Raw genomic sequence first — 19,506 nt, 5'->3', positions numbered from 1 at the left:
GAACTACTTTTTATGTATGTGATGTATTGCCATGCTTTTTGTTCTTGCTTAATGTCGCTCTGGATTAAGAAAGAGTCTGCTAAATGCCTAAATTGTCTATTTACAACAACAGAATTAGTGCATTTTTCTCACTTAAAGCATGAGTGTCCACAGCCCTCGTCTGAGACACAGACAGAGTAGACAAAAATGGTGTGTTATAATAAGCCTTAATAGTGAAGATATGAAGATAGGTTGAAAATGTGTGACTTTGTAGTCACACATTTGATAACATGGACACTACAGTTACGCTACTGTGTGTAATGCATATTTCTGTCCCGCATCTTCTTTTTTCCCCTTTCTTTTATTGTTTTTATTATTATTCGCTGTGTGGCTATGGTGCAGGAGCCAGGGTAGGGGCAGTGGAGCAGGTTTGGCAGAGGCTTTTTGTTGTGATGGGAGGAGGGGGGGGGTGTGTGAACAATTTATTATGCCTTTACAAGATCGACAACTCAGAAGCAATATATTAAAGTGTATGAAACTATGTGAAGTTGTGAACAAACTATATGTAAAATGTATCAAAACACACCCATCTGATATCCCCTATTTGTCAAAGCAAAACATAGAATCCATTTAAACTGTATATCCAGGTGAGTATGATGATGCGTTTACATTTTTTTTTATTTAGGCCTATTTATTTTGATCCACAACTGTCTTTGCACATAGCACCACAGGTGTTAGAAAGGTGTGAGCCAGTCATTAAAATTATTCTTTGACCGTCCAAAAATAAACATATGACGTCAAAGGCATTCCTGTCAGTGGAAGAACGTGTTATATAACATTGGAAGAATGGCATCCAAAATGGCTTGTCATAATGCTTGTAACATCAACAACAACAACAAAACAGGAATAATGATTATGATTATTATAGTTATTATTATTATTATTATTATTATTATTGTTATCATAAACAACAAGGGTGTCCTTAAAAAATCTCTTTCACCTCTCTTTCACTATTCTTTGGTGAATAAGAGCCTTATAGGCTAATAATAATAATAATGGATTGCATTTTTATAGCGCTTTTCTATTCACTACATGCTTACAATGGTCCATTCATTCATACATTGGGAGGTGAAGCGGCGAACAGTCGATGCCAGCGTCCTCACTAGTCACTTCCCACATTCACAGTTCACACACCAATGGTATGTGGCTGGCTATTATAAGCATTCCTGATTAGTTAATGCATGTGGTTATTACTTTGTATTTCCTTTTACACTTTTAATACTGTGGCGGTGTCAAAGAACCCTGGCTGTCCTAAGCGTTTCCCTCCAGCCCTTGTCCTATTCACTTACTCCCTCTAGTGCCAACACGAACACACACACACACACACACACACGCACACACACACACACACACACACACACACACACACACACACACACACACACACACACAGGGTGAATGTAAAGCACTTTGTATAAAAAAAATCACACACGTGTGAACTGAGTGGTGCAATTCCCCCCCCCCCCCCCTCTCTCTCTCCCCCCCCCCCCCCCCCCCCCCCCTCTCTCTCTCTCTCTCATTACACAGCACTACCCCTCCCTCTGTTTCTGCCGCCCCCTACTGGTATAAATCAGTAACATACTCAGGCTCATGTGCACAGGTACACACACAGGTAGGTACATGGACATTGCTGATTGTAGGAGTGGTTGCACCACTCAAAAAAATGAACTGAGTGTTGCAATTCCCCCCCCTCCCTCTCTCTCTCTCATTAGAGACACAGCACTACCCCTCTCTCTGTTTCTGACGCCCCCTACTGGTATAAATAAGTCACATACTTGTGCTCATTCAGGTACACAAACAAACAGGTACACGGACATTGCTGGTTGTAGGAGTGGTTGCACCACTCAAAAATCAACTAACTAATTACCATAAAGCTCAATGATATATTAGTATTGCACCCTCCTATCCACCAGAGGGCACTGAAACAGAGGCTGACAGTGGGTGGCTGCCCAAAAAGGGGAAGGATCCTTTTTTCTTCTCATTTCAGTATTATGATTCATGCAGGTTGTGTGAATTTAGCCTCAGACGACAGACATCATCCATAAAGCCTGATAATAAATAAATAAAAAATCAACTTGTATATGCAACCGCTGTAGCGGTATACTTAGTTCAAGATGTCTGCAAGCGCCGTGTATGTCTTGGATTTAAAAGGAAAGGTAAGATAACCGGACCGACGCTACGTAGCTAATGTGCTAGCTAGGCTAACAGTAGCTATAGCTCGGTGGCATTCCTCACTGACAGCTTGATGTGGCGCTGGCCCAAGCCTTTGAAGTCACCGGAACGGTAGCTCTTTGGGGTAACTGTTGAGTTTCTGGCTCCGCCAGGCAACAACAGGGCTACATTAAACAGTCATTGTGGCTAAACCAACCTGACATAATAACTATCATCAATAACACTTGACAAACAGCTGTCAGTCACCATAAGGATTCTGAGGAGGGTGGCACTTTGCAGCCAGCCAGGACCACCAAAAGTAACGGACGGCATTACCAACGTCATCATTATTAGTCCCATCTGTAACCTCACCCGACGAGCTAGATCGTTGGGTGAGGTCACAGAAGATGAGCGGCGGCTATAACGTCATTATAGCACCCTTGATGAATTGAATACACAGGACCACAATGGAAACAAGGGCTTTTGCGTTATCCTTTTAGCTAGCCGCAATTTGCAACACTAGATTTTTTTAATGGGTTGAATCTAGAGTTCCAACACCAGCCACTGACAGCCCATACATCCAAACAGAAAGATCGGATTGTATTTGATTGATTATTGATTGAAATATTTATTAACAGTTAACAGCAGAATTACAGTACATTTCAAGCACAACTCAATACAAAGACTGTTAACTGTGAGTGGACGACCCAATAAAGCATTACACTTGTTTACAAGAGGGTCCACCTTGTTCAAATCATCAAAACATTTAGAGACGTACAAATATACACTTCTATATAGCAAAAAAAAAAAAGAGAACAGGAATTCATCATAAAGGAGGTAAAAAGGGAAAAGAAAGATATACAGTGAGGGGGAAAGGATATTAAACTATGTTAAACTCACCAACATTGCAGCTGTACGAAAATCTTGGAAGCTTGGAAGCGCTTGTCAAATCATTCAAAGGCCCTGCATAGTGCATACCACCTGTTTTGAAATGACACATAATGCAGGAGGCAGCATGAGGTTGCATTATTGAAAATGAGCACTTCCAAAGAAAATTCTTTTTTTTATATAAACAGACAACAGAACAATACAATACATAATACATCAGACACTACAATTACTTAAAAAAAAACACACAGTCACTATGATCATGTTCGTTTCAGGTCTTGGTGTGCCGCAACTACAGAGGAGATGTGGACATGTCAGAGATTGAACACTTCATGACCCTTCTGATGGACAGAGAGGAGGAGGGAGCCCTGTCTCCCATCCTGGCCCATGGAGGAGTCCGATTCATGTGGATCAAACACAACAACCTCTACTGTATCCTTAATACGCTCTCTAGTCTCTACGTCTTAGTGCAAATTAGTCAACTGGTTGAAGATAAGCCCTTGGCTACATATTTTACTCACTGCACTGCACAGAACCTTGGTGTAAATTAGGAGCATGAGCATATTTGTTGTCTAAAACCGGGCCTGTTTTTCTTAACAATTATGCCCTCAGTGGTCGCAACATCCAAGAAAAATGCTAGCGTCTCCCTGGTGTTTTCTTTTTTGTACAAAATTATCCAGGTAGGACTTAAGTTCTTTAACTTGCAGTTTGACTGCAGGTTTATCCCGTATATACATTTCATTCTATGACAGTAGTCATGTATTGAGGTTTGTAAAGGTGTTTTTTATTCTTCTCAGGTTTTCTCTGAGTATTTCAAGGAGCTGGAAGAGGAAAGCATCCGAGATAACTTTGTTATTATATATGAGCTGATGGACGAGCTGATGGACTTTGGATACCCCCAGACCACCGACAGCAAGATCCTCCAAGAGTGTGTATCCTATCCTCTCAGTCACACTGACTGACACATGTCATATATGCCCTGCTAAAACGTCTCCTTAGTCCATATTACTGCCATACCTGATACTTACATGTCAATGATGTCATAAGGGGGGCTTAAGTGTTATTACCTGATCTGTCAGTGCTGAGTGATAGACATCATTTATGTATATTTTACCAAGTCAGGGAACGACAAACTTGGATCTTTCTCCCTCGTCTTGCACGGCTGACCTTTTGATCAGAGGATTGTCGTTTTAAGCAGACAAGCTTAGGCATTCTCAGTGTTCTCCAATAATTGTAGCCACAAGTCAGACGGGTCCATCCTTGGTAATCACACAGAGCTATGTCCTCTCTTTGATGTTTTCCTTTTAGTTCTTCTTTCGTTTGCTTGACGTTTTGTATTCTTATGTTGTCTCCCAGATACATTACCCAGGAGGGACACAAGCTGGACACAGGTGCCCCACGTCCCCCTGCCACAGTAACCAATGCTGTGTCCTGGAGGTCGGAGGGTATCAAGTACAGGAAGAATGAGGTCTTCCTGGACGTCATAGAGTCGGTCAACCTCCTGGTAGGAACTAATGCTTTTAGAAGCCGTCGGCGGCTGGAGGCATAGTGGTTGAGGTTTTGTAAACTTCCTGTGTGTGTGTGTGTGTGTGTGTGTGTGTGTGTGTGTGTGTGTGTGTGTCACACCACAGGGGACATGCTCAGTACTTCAGACGGATGCTTTCCTCAAAGCCCCTGAAGTTGCTGACACTGTGTTTCACAATTGGCTTGTTGCGGTTGGCAGTCTTTACTGGTGGCAAGTTTATAATGCTGTAATTTTCTCCACATCAGTCCTAACGTACATGCTTTTAAAAAAACAATGCACAACGTTGTAAATATGGGTGCCATTTAAAAGCAGGAGAAAAGGGCAAATGTGTGCTGTGAATACTGGATCTGCCCAGGAATATTCAGAATAAAGGCGTGTCCATCAGATTTTACAGTGAAAAGCCCCGCCTTCCATTACTCCCCAAAACAGGGAGACATAATCTCCATTATTACGTCGCACTAAACTCACATCTAAACTCTCTCTAGAAGCGTTTATATTCCAAACGAGATGCTAGGTTAAGTCAGAAATGAAGACGGAACATTGCCGTACTTTTGCTGACATTTCAACGTCCAATTTCATTAATGACAGCTTCAGCTGAAAGTAATTAGGAAAAAGTTTTTTTTTCAGGTTAGCAGACATAACTAGCTCAACAAATATACAGCGCATGTAACATTGGGGCTTATGTGTCGTTAGTGTAGAGATTTGAAGAATTAAGCTTCAGAGAGCTCTCTTTGAAGCTAAGGTCTGGAGTTCAATGCCAGTCACTGTACTCACATGGCATGCTATTCTTTTATAGGGCTTATGTTCTTGAGTAGTAACAATGCTGTACCATGGTCATAAAACAAGTTAAGACCCACACTGTCGCACTTTTCTCAAAGCTATGTAGCACGCTACTATGTTGGGTAAAATCCTTTAGCTTTCTTAAGAAGAAAGGATGCTGTTGAGCTTTCTTGATAGAGTTGTAGTTGTTAAACCAAATCATCAGAAAGCCTGATATCTCAAAAGTGAAAATTACACAGTAGTTTTCAACTCAGTCTCAGTCTCCATATGGTGAAAATAAGCTAAAATCTATTTTGTGTTCATTAAAATATTGTCATTTCTCTCTTTCTTTCTTCCACAGGTTAGTGCCAACGGTAATGTTCTACGTAGTGAGATTGTTGGCTCCATCAAGATGCGAGTCTTCCTCTCTGGGATGCCAGAGTTGCGCTTGGGGCTCAATGACAAGGTTCTGTTTGAAAACACTGGACGTGAGTTGAACTACACTCATAACAGACCTGGATCAAACAGGCAACAATGGTGTCTGTTTTAATCTACTCAGGAGTACCACATTGGTACAATGCCTATATATGGGCGTAGAGGTCAGATCGGTGGGTCTGAACAACAGACAGTGCCTATAACTCACTTTCAAAACAACATGACAGAGAGAAACGTTGGCAGGGATTGGAATCATGTGTTTATTTAATTTGAAAAGCCTCTGAGCTTTCAAATGAATCTTTGACAACTGCCAAGTAGTAAAAGAACATTTCAAAAATCATACAGTGTATGCTGAGTTTAGCCCCAGATAACTTTAGAACTGTACAACAATATTAGACTTCATAGCCACGGTATATGGCTATTATACCTTACCACACCTATCAACTGCTGGGTGATTTTACCAACTGATTTGATCCAGGTTCCAATTTGTAGTAGCCAACATAATGCAAATACAATACACTTCTTCTACTAAATGATCTTTTCTTCAGGAGGGAAGAGTAAATCTGTGGAGTTGGAGGATGTCAAATTCCACCAGTGTGTTCGCCTGTCTCGCTTTGAAAATGACCGCACCATTTCCTTCATTCCACCCGATGGCGAGTTTGAGCTCATGTCTTACCGCCTCAACACTCATGTGAGTTGCATTATTACTGTGTGTTTGTTGGCAAAGTGTAGTTGAATTCTTGTATTTAACATGGAGAACAAGAGCCAAAACAAATGAATGGTTAATGTGGACCATGTCCTGTATTCAGACATTATTTACAAATGTAAGCATTTGTCAGGTTGGTAAATATGTAAAAAAAAAAAAAAAAGTAGTACAAGGGGACCATGAAAGGTTTTGTGAAGGCCAGGGCTGTATATTTATATTTAAGGCCATGCTGTGGCTGTCATGGCTGTGCAAAGTAATGTACATGTTTTTGTTAATTGGTTGTAGTAGGATCTATAAGCCACTAGGGGGTGACATTGTAATGTATTGTACACTGACATCTGTTCAATATGACAACTGATATGCTGAGTTGAAAATGTCTGTTCTGTCTCAGGTGAAACCATTGATCTGGATTGAGTCTGTTATTGAGAAGCACTCCCACAGTCGAATCGAATACATGATCAAGGTTTGTCACTGTTTGCTGCCATATATAATTTACAATAGTTGTATTTTCAATATAATATAAGAGACGTAATCCCGTCATCCCCTATTAAGATATTGTGCTGGATGTTTGTAGCCAAAGGAAATGGACTCAAATACTTCCCTGTGATTCCAAAAAATATCCTTACTCTTACTACAAGAAGGTTAAACATCTCCTTGGAATTATATGCAAATATTATTTGATCCGGGTCTCTTTGTAATGTACGGTGGCACCATTATTTCAAACTTGATCTGCTTGTTTCCTCTCTCTCTCTCTCTCTCTCTCAGGCCAAAAGTCAATTCAAAAGGCGTTCCACAGCCAACAATGTAGAGATCCACATTCCTGTGCCAACGGACGCAGACTCGCCCAAGTTTAAGACCACAGTGGGCAGTGTGAAGTGGGTGCCCGAGAACAGCGAGATCGTCTGGTCCATCAAGTCCTTCCCTGTGAGTACGAGTATTAATGACTCATGACTATGATGAGCGGTTGTGAACTCTGTGAACGCTCTGGATTAAGAGCGTCTGCTAAATGCCTAAATTGTAATTGTAAATTATGCTCTGCTGTTGGATAGCCTTTTAACCGTGCGATCATGATCACGTTTGTAAAGCTATTACAAAGTGTAATTCTGTTTGTGTGTGCGTGCGCACGTGCGTGTGATATGTAAGCAAACCTGGTGTCTCAATTAGGACGGTAAGCCCTTAGAAGTTTTAACACTTTGTCTGCCCCCGGAATCTTTCAAAATAAAGGCGCTAGAGTGCCCAGCAGATGAGGCAGATTTTACTCTGAAAAGTCCCGCCCTATAATGTTCCATTACGACCTTGCGCTAATATGTCTGATCTCTCGTTAGAAGTGTTAATATTCCAAAACGAGATGCTTGGTTAAGTCAGAAATTAGGACAGAACATCGGCATTCTGATCAAAACCATGGACAGCGCCGTAGATTTAGAAAGAATAGCACATTTTGTCGGCCCGTCAACAAGGAAGTGAATGCATGCACAAAACATGTCCGGGAGCGCTGAGCTGCCTAGCAACGGCCGCTATAAAAAAAATTGATTTTAGCGATCAGGATTTATAATAAACTGGTGGGTCAAACTGAACAACCAATATGTAAATTTGAAGTCATGGTTCCCTGCTTTCAAATGACATGAAAAAAAAACGAAAAAAAATCCAATGGCAGTCAAATTTTGTCACATTATTATTAAAAAGGAGGAGAATCTGAGGAAGAGCCACGCGATTCAAAACTGATTGTTTTTTCAGTGTCTTACAACAGTGTCACGCTCATCAGATCTTGATCAGGTCTTGATCTGATGAGCTTGATGCTTATTGCTTAAGGCTGAAGACAGAGGAGGCTAGATGACCAGCTTGACGTTATGGACTTAATTTAGTTTGACATTGTGTTGTAATCCAAGTAAGGCTTTGGAGATGCTACCTCTTCTAGATATTCCTTGTCACTGTCAGCACCTATAGTACCCATCCATCCACCCTAGAATTAGGTCCTCTCTGTTGTGTTTTTTTTCTCTGGGTTTCCGCGTTCTCCTTTTCCTCAGTCAATTGAGGGTCTAAGGACAGGGGAATGGGGATGTCATTTTGGTGGGGTTTTTTTGCTACAAATTTGAGGGACTGTGAAGCCCTGTCTTTGAGACTCATGGTGATTAATTGTTTAAAAATAAACTTGACTCTGAGCAATGAGCATCTCTGGTGACTTCCCTGATATATATAATATAATAAAAAGTGTTTGTGTGACTCTTAACAGGGTGGAAAGGAGTATTTGATGCGTGCTCACTTCGGCCTGCCCAGCGTTGAAGCGGAGGACAAGGAGGGGAAGCCGCCAATCAGTGTCAAGTTTGAAATCCCTTACTTCACCACTTCAGGCATTCAGGTGTGTTTCACTCTCTCTTTCTTGTTCTTTATCACTCTCTTGCTCTTTCTTTCTGTGTCTCTCTCTCTCTCTCTCTCTCTCTCTCTCTCTCTCATACACACGCACGAACATGCATGCGTGCATACTCGAACCTGGCTTCAGGATTGTGTGTGAAAATGTATTTCACAAAGTCAGCCAAAAAGTAGTTGATGAACTGGTCAACAATTAAAGTATGCATATGACTCAATTTAAACCACATACCGAGAAACAGGACTATATTTCACAATATATAAAATGAAAGGTTATGTTTTGTATTCATTAATTGGAGTGAGGAAAGTAAGTCCATGACAGGGGGGTGTGCCCATGCTTTCATAATGTGTCATACATACACAATAAAAGAAAAGTAATCTCTGTGCGTTTTTAGCAACTATGTAATTACATTAGTCAATTAACCAGTTATGTCAGCAGTTACAGTACAGGTATGAAGGAGGCACTAACGTCAGTCGTAGGGTTGCACCTTTTAAATGTCTTTCTCTTAAGTTTCTCCTACCATTAAATGTGTGCTGCAGCTTAGAATCTCAGCTCTTTACGTTGGTGAGGTTGTTGTCCAAAGGGGGCAGTAGAGGTGTAATGTTAACGGCATCCCTGTGGCAACTCATTTACACATATCTTGAAAAAAAGAGTAAGAAACATCACCGGACGATAAATACTGTATACAAATCTTTGTTGAAGGAATGCACTCTGCAAGCCAGAGGAGAACTGCTCAGTGTAATTCCTTTAATCCCAGTGACAGTGTCTTATTTTACAGGACAGGATTTTGCCATTCCAGCAGTGCCATCTCTGGACATTGTCACTTCATTTTGAATGGTTGAGGGAAATAAATTGACATAGATAACATAAGTTGTACTCTCTGAGTACAAGAAAGTTGACCACCACCACCTTAGGACAAAATATTGTTTTCTCACTTATGTGGCACATCAGTACATACTGTAATAGTACCTGCTGCTGCTCAAAGTTCACCGATACTGTATCTGAATATTCACCCAAAAAAGTCAAATATATTATAAGTGAAAATACTTCGGAAATTGATGGTGATTTTCACTGGTTCATTGCTATAATTGTACCTCTTATTTTACATTATTCATGGCCCATTTACCATTGCATGGCTTTGTTATCATGATCAGAAATCCACATTAACGGGAAATCATACGAGGCACTGCTGGCTTACTCGATGCTAGTGGGTTGATAAGCAACATCTGTGAATTTACAGCAATTAAGTTCAACCTCATGTACTACCCTCTGAGAATTCATTTAAATGCTACTTATCTGGGAGGTGGCTCACAGTTATTACTCAAAAGGGGAGGCAAGGAAGCAATTTTGATAGATAAATTGATTGATTTAATTTAATTATTACGGTGAGTTTGCAGGGACAACTTATATCTTGGATCGAAAACTATGACAAAATTAGCACTGAATCTTTTCCTCATATTTTAGCGGGCAACATGTCATATGATCGGCTATAAAAGATTTCACATCGGTACATTTTCACTCTACAGCATACACACATGCGGTCATGAATTCTATAATAAACCATTAGTAACGGTTACGTTTTGTATGTCATTAGAAAATGTAGGCAGTCATATTTTCCACAAACAAAATATTATTAGATTGTATGGACATTATGCAGCCCACTAGGAAGCAAACCCAAAGCTAATTAAAATGTATGTAATTGAGGTGAGGTTTTGGCAGTATAAAAATGTTTGTCATTTTCTGAAGTAATTGGACAGCTGAAAGAAATAATGCCCTTTCCCTCCCTTCTTATTTTAAATGTTCCCTAGTCATTTCACGAGCAGATGTTCAGAAATAAGGAGAGAAAATGACCATACGTGACAGTAGTCACGTATGGTCTTGAGTAGTAATGATAAGGAACACCTTATCATTGCTACTACTCATTACTGTAATGATAAGGAACACCTTATCATTACTACTGATAAATATAAGATCATTATGCTATTGCTAAACATAATTTGTTTTGATTATTTATTTTTATATTAACTTGAAAGTTAATTACACTCGGTATAACGTTTTAAAATAGAACGTCTCATCGACAAATGCTTCTCTTAGTTGAAGAATATCAAGGTGTGCATTAAAGAAATCTTGCTCCGGGTTCTAATGGAAGTTTTATTGAAACATCTACACATTCATCATCTGTAGCCGGACTGTCTGTCAAAAATGAAGCGAACCCATCGTTTGAGTGAGTGCCAACCGTTTGGTGTTTAAACTTAAAAACACTTTTCTTGATGTTCGTTAAAACCCTTGTGTGCACTTGCGGTTTCGAAGGTCAACCGCCGAGCAGCGTATTCCCATCAAACTGCTGTTGCCGCGTCAGTGGCCTTTTCTTATTACAGGGCCCAAATAGACCTGTTCTCAGCCACTAATGCAACCAGTAACACCACTCTCTACGTGTGAGAAGACGCACTCCAGCTTAATTAGACAGATGCAAATATCAAAGCATGAGAAAGTTCCTCTTAAGTCCACCACTAAATGTAGGGGTCCACACATATGAAATGTGCATGATGCAAGTAACTCCCCCTTAGGAATCTAACTAGAAATAGACCTGAGCTACATAACCAGTCAGCTCTTGACGTTGCAAGTGCGTTGATGAGAGGAAAGCTATAGTTTATTAGCATAGTTCCCAATGCTTTTTAATCCCCCCTAGCCTAGGCGAAGTAGAGACCCCAAACAAGTCAACAAACTCATTGGCTGTAACGCCTACCAAGAGCTTGATATCCCCACCAGGCCACACATGTAGCCTGTACTTAGTTGGCCATATACAACTAGCATCTTCATTTTCCCTTCGCAATTTAAAGCCATAATGATATTTTGCGGAGGACGGCTTTTGATGCCAGTTTTTGCTGACTACAGTGCCACGGTCAAGCCGGTTGCATGTTTGGCTCTCGGCTTTTGGCGAGAAGTGCTGCGCCGGCAGCCTCGGTGATCCCGCGTCTGCGTGTTTGTCGTCATGTGTCTGGTGTAGGAGCGCTCTCCCTCTCTATGACCTCACTGTGTAGTGGAAGGTAATGACAAGGCGGCCAGTATAGCAAGGCCTTACCAGTGGCCTGCCAACCGCTTGACCCACAAAATTCCAGCCCTGTCTGTCCTGGTTCGGCTGGGAACGGGAATTGGAAATCAGGAGAGACGGAGCCATGGACCCGTCGTCTCCCAGAGAGAGAGATGGTGTCGGTCTCGGCTGCTACCATCCTGCATGTTATGAACACAGTTGTACGTGCATGAACTTTAGTGGGTTAGTGAGTGGATTTCAGTTTGTTCGGGGTGCAAGTTTCCGCTTTGTAATTGGTCTTGCATGCCCTCCAAAAATTGAAGTCTTGATTTGAAAGTGGCAGAAAGTATATTATATATTTTTTACTTTTTACAAATGACTAAGAATTGGACTCTCACACTAAGAAACAAGTTGCAACAACTGCATGCAGACTGCAACAATGTATTAAATGTAAAAACGTTAGATTACTGCAAGTGTGCATGTGCACTCTCGAGTAGATACGTGTCCAGATCAGTGCATTTGTGTACTGTATTACTTTGAAATGTGTGGTAACACATACCGTATCTGATGAAACATGCGTTGTGAAAGTTGTAACTCCATTCTGCTGACATGTACTGTATATCTTTCACTCCTTCTGGTGTTTTAGAGAGTACAGTTATCTAAATAAGCGCTTCATGTGTCCCCAAAAAGCAGAGGCCAGCTCTCGTTTGTGGGAAACGGCTTCCTTCTTCTCAATATGACTCTTCACAACACTTCCTCATGTATTGCAAACACTCTCACTCTCACTTCAACTACAAACATGTGAAATCCACCTGTTATGGACTGGATTTATGTATTTCATGTATTAGAAAATGAATACTAATTAATTTCTAGCAATAGCAATGTGAAATGCTTATAGAAGCAGCAAGTGCACTAAGCCCTATGTATACTTTGTTGTATGACGGTGTCGTGCAGAAATATAGCCGGTCTAAAAGCTCAACACATCACATTCTGAGCTTGTGTCGTGAGCTTGTAGATCTGCTATTTTGTCTATTTCTGAAAATGTGTAAAGTGACAAGCCCAAAAAACAGGGACAACCAGGACGTTGTTTAGTTAGAAGTTACAAAGTTGTGTAACAAATAGCTTGGCTCATTATTACAAGCATGTAAGTTTGATGCACCTGCTGACGTAACCCCATTCAAGTCAATTCAAAGGGGCACTAATGGCTTACTGTCTTTGCTTTCCCATGACAGGTGCGTTACCTGAAAATCATTGAGAAGAGTGGTTACCAGGCCTTGCCATGGGTGCGATACATCACCCAGAACGGTGGTAGGTTTCACAGTTTTCACTAAGTCATGTGCAGAATGCCCACATGGTCAGGTATTGGGTAAGAGTTGGGCAATACAGTGCAATGCGATGGGAACCAAATCCGAACTTATGCAGTTCTATGAAAACAGGATATATTATAGAACAAACGGCCAATGTGGCAATGTCAGTGAAATGCAAGAAAGTTTTTTCCTTTTTTGTTTCACTGACTGAAGTGAACTCTGACTCCTTACTAAGATTAAGCCATTTTGGGCGGGAACCCCTTTTGGCGTTAGCATTATGCTTTAGCTATTGAAAAATAGCAGATCTACAAGCTCATAGCGCGCCACCGAGTGTCGCGCTACGAGCTTGTAGGTCTGCTATTTTTGAAAAAATCGAAGAACGACTGACATAGAAACAGCTTTTTCAGAAAACTGTCAGGATGTAGAAGGACATTTTTAGAATCTGATCTCAGGTCAAAATGGGTTAACCACAATTTCACATGTTGTCCTTTTACTAATGTCGCTTGCCACTAATTGCTAAACATCCTCATCTCATTTCCTTTGTGTTCCATTCATTCTGGGTGGAAAGCATCAGCTGCCACCACTTTATTCTTTTTTTTTCTGATTTCCCTCTTTGTCCATTTGATTAAGGCTGTCCCATTTCCTCCTCAGATTATCAACTCCGAACCCAGTAGCCGACCGGGGCCTCAGCCTGCAGTGGGCAGGTGGAACGCAGCGGGGGCCGAGTCATGTCGCTAAAAATGTGCAATAGCGACATGGCAGGTGTCAGTCCATGACACGCGGCCCTGTGTCAACTTTCTTTTTTGTCACATTTCTTTTAGTCATGTTGATTTTTGTAATCGATGCAAATGTATGGAGGAGCCTTTGGTCGAGCAAGGCTCACAGAGATTGTAAGGTCTGATTTATACTTGCGTGCTGGAGTCGCGCACCGAAAATATTCTATCTACGAGCTCGCAACGCGTTGTGAGCTTGTAGATTTGCTATTTCCCGTGCATGATGACAGTAGCGTGCAACTATAGATTAGGTCTAATGTCAGACTACTGTGTGGCTCCATAAGACAAAGGCGGAAACAAGGAATGGTGCTGTACTGTTTACATCCAAGCAATTCAGTTCAGTGTTACACAAAGTCCTGTATGTCTCATTAGGTCAAAGGGTTGGTAAAGGAGATGGTCATTTTACGTTTTATGTCCCAGCAATTATGTCCACACAGGTCAGTAATGCATTCAGCGGTTAGATTTTCCTTTTTTGTAAGTGAAAACAGTGTTTTGTCATTATTTGTTGATTATTTGTATATATTTGGTGTATGTTCATGCACTTCAATTCAGTGTTATCTGACCACTGTAATTTAACGTTGGCAACATCTGTTATAGCGCCTCTTTGAAAATGAGTGTGAGACCTGTGAATAAAGTATGCCTCTGAATAAGTGCTAGTGCATTGATTTACTTCACATTTGGTCTTTTTTTTTTATTTCAATTTGTCAGCTTGGTATACAGACAGCCATGTGCTTCATACAGTTTACTGTAGTATGTTGTGCAGAAAACCAAATGCCAATCCCCCCTTCCTGCACCTGTTACCCTCTCTCTGTCTGTAAACATGCGCCGTTTTAAATCATTAAATATCTATTTAGAGAAAATATTTCCAACGCCTCCTTGCGTCATTTAATTTCTGATGTCATTGGGGTTTGTCAGCACGCATTCAGTAATGGCGAGGAACTGAATAACCTCACCCATGTAGGCACCTGTCCCACAAACCAGTGTGGAATGCTGAATGGAGGGGAATGAGTTAGGGCGGGTGAGAAGGGGGTGTTCCTGAACCTGGACTGTGGCTCTAGCCAGCCCTCGATGGTTCTTTCCACTCAATCCTGGAGGTCTTCGAAACAGTGCCGCTCTTAATACCCAGGGGTCGTGATGTCATCAGTTATTTGGCGCCAGCATTCCGTAAACGTTGCAGGAGAAGCAGGGAAGGACGTGACTCAAGCTGCGGTCAACCCTCTTGCATATTCAACAGGCACCGTAAGATGGCCCCGGCACAAATGGGCCATTGTTCAGGTCAAAGCCAGACGGCAGTGGTCCCATATGAGGTCATGCTATAAGTTTGTCTTGTAAAAGGATTCTGATAGTCTTGTGAGTCACCGCGAGCAGGTGCTGAAGGCCGTAAGCTTGTCTTTTAGGTTCTGAAATGTCAAGAGGTACGTTCTGATTCTCTGATGCTATGTGCTGGTAATGCTTGAAAGAATTTCTGACAGCTCCTGCACCGTTCCCCGAAAGGATTAATATGTCAGATTAATATGTCAGAACGCTGGCTCCAAAAAACACCTACACATCAGTTGTGCGTCGTCCAACAAAATGTGATCGACGGGTCTCTGTTTTTCACTGTAGCTATCTAGGAGTGCGTTTATTTAATACCTTCATTTTATAATGGAAGTCAATGGCAGTCGAGCTCCAGATAAAGTCATACGTCATACATAGGTCTGACATGATGAAATTGCGGAAATTGGAAATTGCGGAAATTGAAAATTGCGGAAATTGGGGAAATTGAAAATTGCGGAAATTAGAAATTGCGGAAATTGTGAAATTGCGGAAATTGAAAATTGCGGCAATTGGAAATTGCGGAATTTTTTTTAAACACTCGCAATTTGCTAATGTTTCCCATCCTCCGCAATTTGCTAATGTTTCCCATCCTTTCCGGTAAATACAACACATTGAGTAGGGCACTGCAGGGAGTTGAACCCCGTTCCGGTAAACCAGAAGTCCGACACCAGTGCCTTAGTTTTTGTGTTGTTCATTTACAGGTCCAGGTGTGCATACGCATGTGCGCCTGTGTGTGTGTAGGTGCACGCTTCAATATAACCCATCGTTTTTTTCATTTTTTCCAAATCCTCAAAATTGATGAAAAACGGCGTGCTATAGTATGGCGTACGATATGGGCTATAGCCCATGGTCCAAAATGATGAGAACCGCGTTGTTTTTTTTCAAAATTTCAAAAAACATGGGATATAACCCATCGTTTTTTTCATTTTTTCAAATCCTCAAAAATGATGAAAAACGGCGTGCTATTGTATATATTTTTTCATGTATCCCCTATCCCTTACATGGGCTACTGGCCACATGTGGCCCCCACCTAGCTTCTTAATTTTGATCTCAAAGTGCACCAGATTGAAGCATTTTCATGGCAAATTTACAAATTTTTCTGGACCCCCCCCCGGCGTGGCAAAGCAGGAGGGGGCGGCCTCAGAAAAATATGTTGCCTAGGGCCTCAAAAGGCCTAGAACCGGCACTGCTGACATCATGACTGAAATCACAAAGTTATGCTGTTATTATATTATTTCTGTTTTTCTCCGGCATTACGGCTTTATTTCTGATAGTTACAGGAAAGGCGGGAGAGATAAGGGATGACATGGGCCACACACACTTGGTCGTTTTGAGCAAGTGTACCGTACTTTCTTACATAATTTATAAGAGAGAGAGATTTGCCTGAATATTAATTGTTGATGAATTCTGATGACAATATGCGATAATGTCAACTTGATAGGATTACTAGCGGCCTCATAGCGTCTTTGTCCATTATGTGTGTCAGAGAGCAACACTTAACTGATTTATTTTTTAGTCATCTCAACACAAACCCTACACTCCTACAACTTGGTGATTGGGGGATGATATATGGGAATGTGGTAATAGCCCAACTATCACCAGATTAAGATCTGTCCAGGCTGGAGTTTGCGTGTCCCCTAGGGTAGGCACCCTCACAAAAAACATGCAGTAATCCTGATCTCTAAACTGCCTCCCCCTGGCCATCCGGGCCACCTGATGGAGGGGAAAGGAACTGGTTGGAATAACATGTTCCTTCGACGCACTACGTCCAACCGGGGAAAAGAAGCGGCTTGGACTCCTCATGCATCGAAGGAAGCATGAGGTCAGTCAGTTGCTCTCCCCAGGTTGGCAGAGGAAGTGTAGCACCCAGGATTGCATATGATAATTGACACTGGTTCATTGAAAATGGGTCGCAAAATGGTGGGATACAAATTCAATTAAAAACTAAAATTAAATCTGTCCAGTGTTCTTAAGTGCCCTGAGTTAGTTGTCTGGGGTTGGTAAGACACCAGTAGGCTCAGGCACTGAAGTAAACTTGCACCCACAGAGATTTTTGCTTCTTGCATAAGTTAGGTTCTGGCTGCTCTGATTCAAAGTCATAAAATGTACCCACAGCACAGTCGTTGGTAGCACACTTACTGGTTGACCTGAGTTCTTCTCCGCTGGCAAACGGTCCCTGTGATGTTTGGCAGAGGATGTGAACATAGTATTTGGCACGCGATGAGAAGGTCACATTCACGAAGCAAGTTTGACCCTCTGAGGTTCAGAGGAATGCCCAAAGAGATATTTCATGTCGTAAAATTGCACCCAGAGGGTCTGGTTGCAGCCTAGGGCCAGTTGTGAATATCCTCTCTTATGTTCACAAACATACACTGTACAAATATACCTTATGCTCTCCTGAAGGAGACGGCGGTATCTTGGTAAAGTGCCTTTCACTGTACCTTCCTTAGTCATAAAAATGTCTCCCGATTCCACTGTCGCCCGCATCAATTGAAAATTCTGAAGAATCTGCAATTTAGTTTTATCTTAATATATAGTATAAATAAATGCATCTTAAAAGTTTTGGCCTGTGGCATGTGGCTGTCTACACACTCCCCCAAGCCAACAGTGGAAGTTGGCAGTAACAGGGACCACAGTTTTGGGAGAAAATAAAATAGACAAAAGTTACAAAAAAAGAAGGCATATTGTGACTGAATAGCTAAGAAGTATGAGGTCAGCCCGTTGCTCTCCCCAGGTTGGCAGAGGGAATGCAGAGCCCAGGATTACATTAGATAATTGACACTGGGTGAAAAAATGGGGTTCAAAATTGTGGTATAAAAATGTATATATAAAATGAACATTTCTTTGAAAGCTTGCTTGAATTAACTAGAATAAAAACATACATGTAACTAAAATATAAACTGTACTGAAAATGTGATTTGTGACAGCACGTCACTTGGCTTCAGCTGACTTATGCAACAGGTACATTTATGGCCAATGGAAAATAACTATGGTTACTCAACCGTGTGATGAAGCAACAGGTAACAGATACAACTCAGTATACAGCGTAGAAGTCTAGATTTCACACACAGGTGTGCCACGAGGAAGTTAGGAACCCCGTGTTTACATGGTTTCCCTAGCAACGAGGGAAACCCTCGCGTGTCACTCTAGGACTCTGCTCCCTTTGTGACGTCAAAGTGCCAGTCGTTGCCCTCTTTGGAACTCCAAAGGGCCCCCGCAATCTCCACGTCAAGAATTCTTTTCACCTTTCACTTGCGAAACACAAATAGTTGATGAGTCACTTGGAGATGGTAGGTGAAGAAAAGATAACTCGCTATAGTAGACAACCACAAAATATGAGCTATACATCCTCCCACAGAAACCTGAAATAGCCGTTATGCCGGTAGAAAAACAGTGGCTGTCTTAAAGGCTTGGTGTGTGGGCCATGTGGACTTCATAGAAGGGTTTTCCTTAAGTGCAGGGAAATTTCCATTCTCCAGCATAGGTATTAGGACATAAGACAATATTGGTTTAGAATACTTATAGCTGAGCATTCAATTTACCAGGCCTGCCCTTGCCTTGAGAAACCTTTATTTTTGTGGAGGGGGGGGGGTTCTCTATATAACCTGCAAATCATTTAGCAGAGCGTGTACCATTGTGTTGAGGTGGACAAAGTACAATAAAGACTTGTACATGGCAGTAGGTCACTCAACAAGTGCATGAGAGCAATGACGTTGGGTCATTAACTTGGCAGTGACACTGGGTCCGAGGGTGTGCTGCAGGCAGCCACGCAGGTAAACATTTGGCACAGTTGCCATATTTACTTCCGGCGGAGAAGCAGTGTTTTGAAATGCCGTTGCCTTAGCAACTAACTCATCATCAGTAGTTCAAAGTCTAACAGCTCGGCGAGTACAGGCGTGTATGGTGGCGCACGCGGCACGTCACACACATACTTACACACACACACACACACACACACACACACACACACACACACACACACACACACACACACACACACACACTGTTTCTTATATGAAAAGTGCTGTAGTCAACAAAATAACTGTAATTAGAATAAATTATAAGTTATTGGATGTTCTCTGAGAAAGAACATTTATGACAGTTACATCAACTTTGATGGCCAGCATACTACTACACCTCCATTAGTACAGACCTGTTAACCACAAACAAGGTCAGTATAGTTTAACTTGTAAGACTACAACAGACTCAG

At 41.6% G+C, this 19,506-nt stretch overlaps 1 protein-coding gene across 1 annotated transcript; it reads left to right on the top strand.

Annotated features, from left to right (window-relative positions):
- Window positions 1–2,035: 2,035 nt before the first annotated feature.
- Window positions 2,036–14,629, top strand: ap1m1 (adaptor related protein complex 1 subunit mu 1). The gene is made up of 12 exons (XM_080777650.1): window positions 2,036–2,195; window positions 3,354–3,510; window positions 3,691–3,758; window positions 3,876–4,006; window positions 4,435–4,582; window positions 5,724–5,850; window positions 6,346–6,488; window positions 6,895–6,966; window positions 7,269–7,427; window positions 8,734–8,859; window positions 13,132–13,207; window positions 13,858–14,629. Exons 1-12 carry the CDS (start codon window positions 2,154–2,156, stop codon window positions 13,878–13,880), a joined length of 1,272 nt encoding a protein of 423 aa, XP_080633776.1. The 5' UTR covers window positions 2,036–2,153; the 3' UTR covers window positions 13,881–14,629.
- The last annotated feature ends 4,877 nt before the right edge of the window (window positions 14,630–19,506 follow it).

This window comes from Protomyctophum bolini, assembly GCF_963924005.1.
Source record: "Protomyctophum bolini genome assembly, chromosome: 12".
NCBI lineage: Eukaryota > Metazoa > Chordata > Actinopteri > Myctophiformes > Myctophidae > Protomyctophum > Protomyctophum bolini.
Note: the sequence above shows the minus strand (reverse complement) of the source record. Positions and strands in the feature narration are given on the sequence as shown.

Coding starts and splice junctions, on each gene's coding strand:
- ap1m1 (XM_080777650.1), top strand. CDS start 2,154: ATGTCTGCAAGCGCCGTGTATGTCTTGGATTTAAAAGGAAAG. Junction 4,007..4,434: donor GACAGCAAGATCCTCCAAGA/GTGTGTATCCTA, acceptor GTTGTCTCCCAG/ATACATTACCCAGGAGGGAC. Junction 4,583..5,723: donor TAGAGTCGGTCAACCTCCTG/GTAGGAACTAAT, acceptor TTTCTTCCACAG/GTTAGTGCCAACGGTAATGT.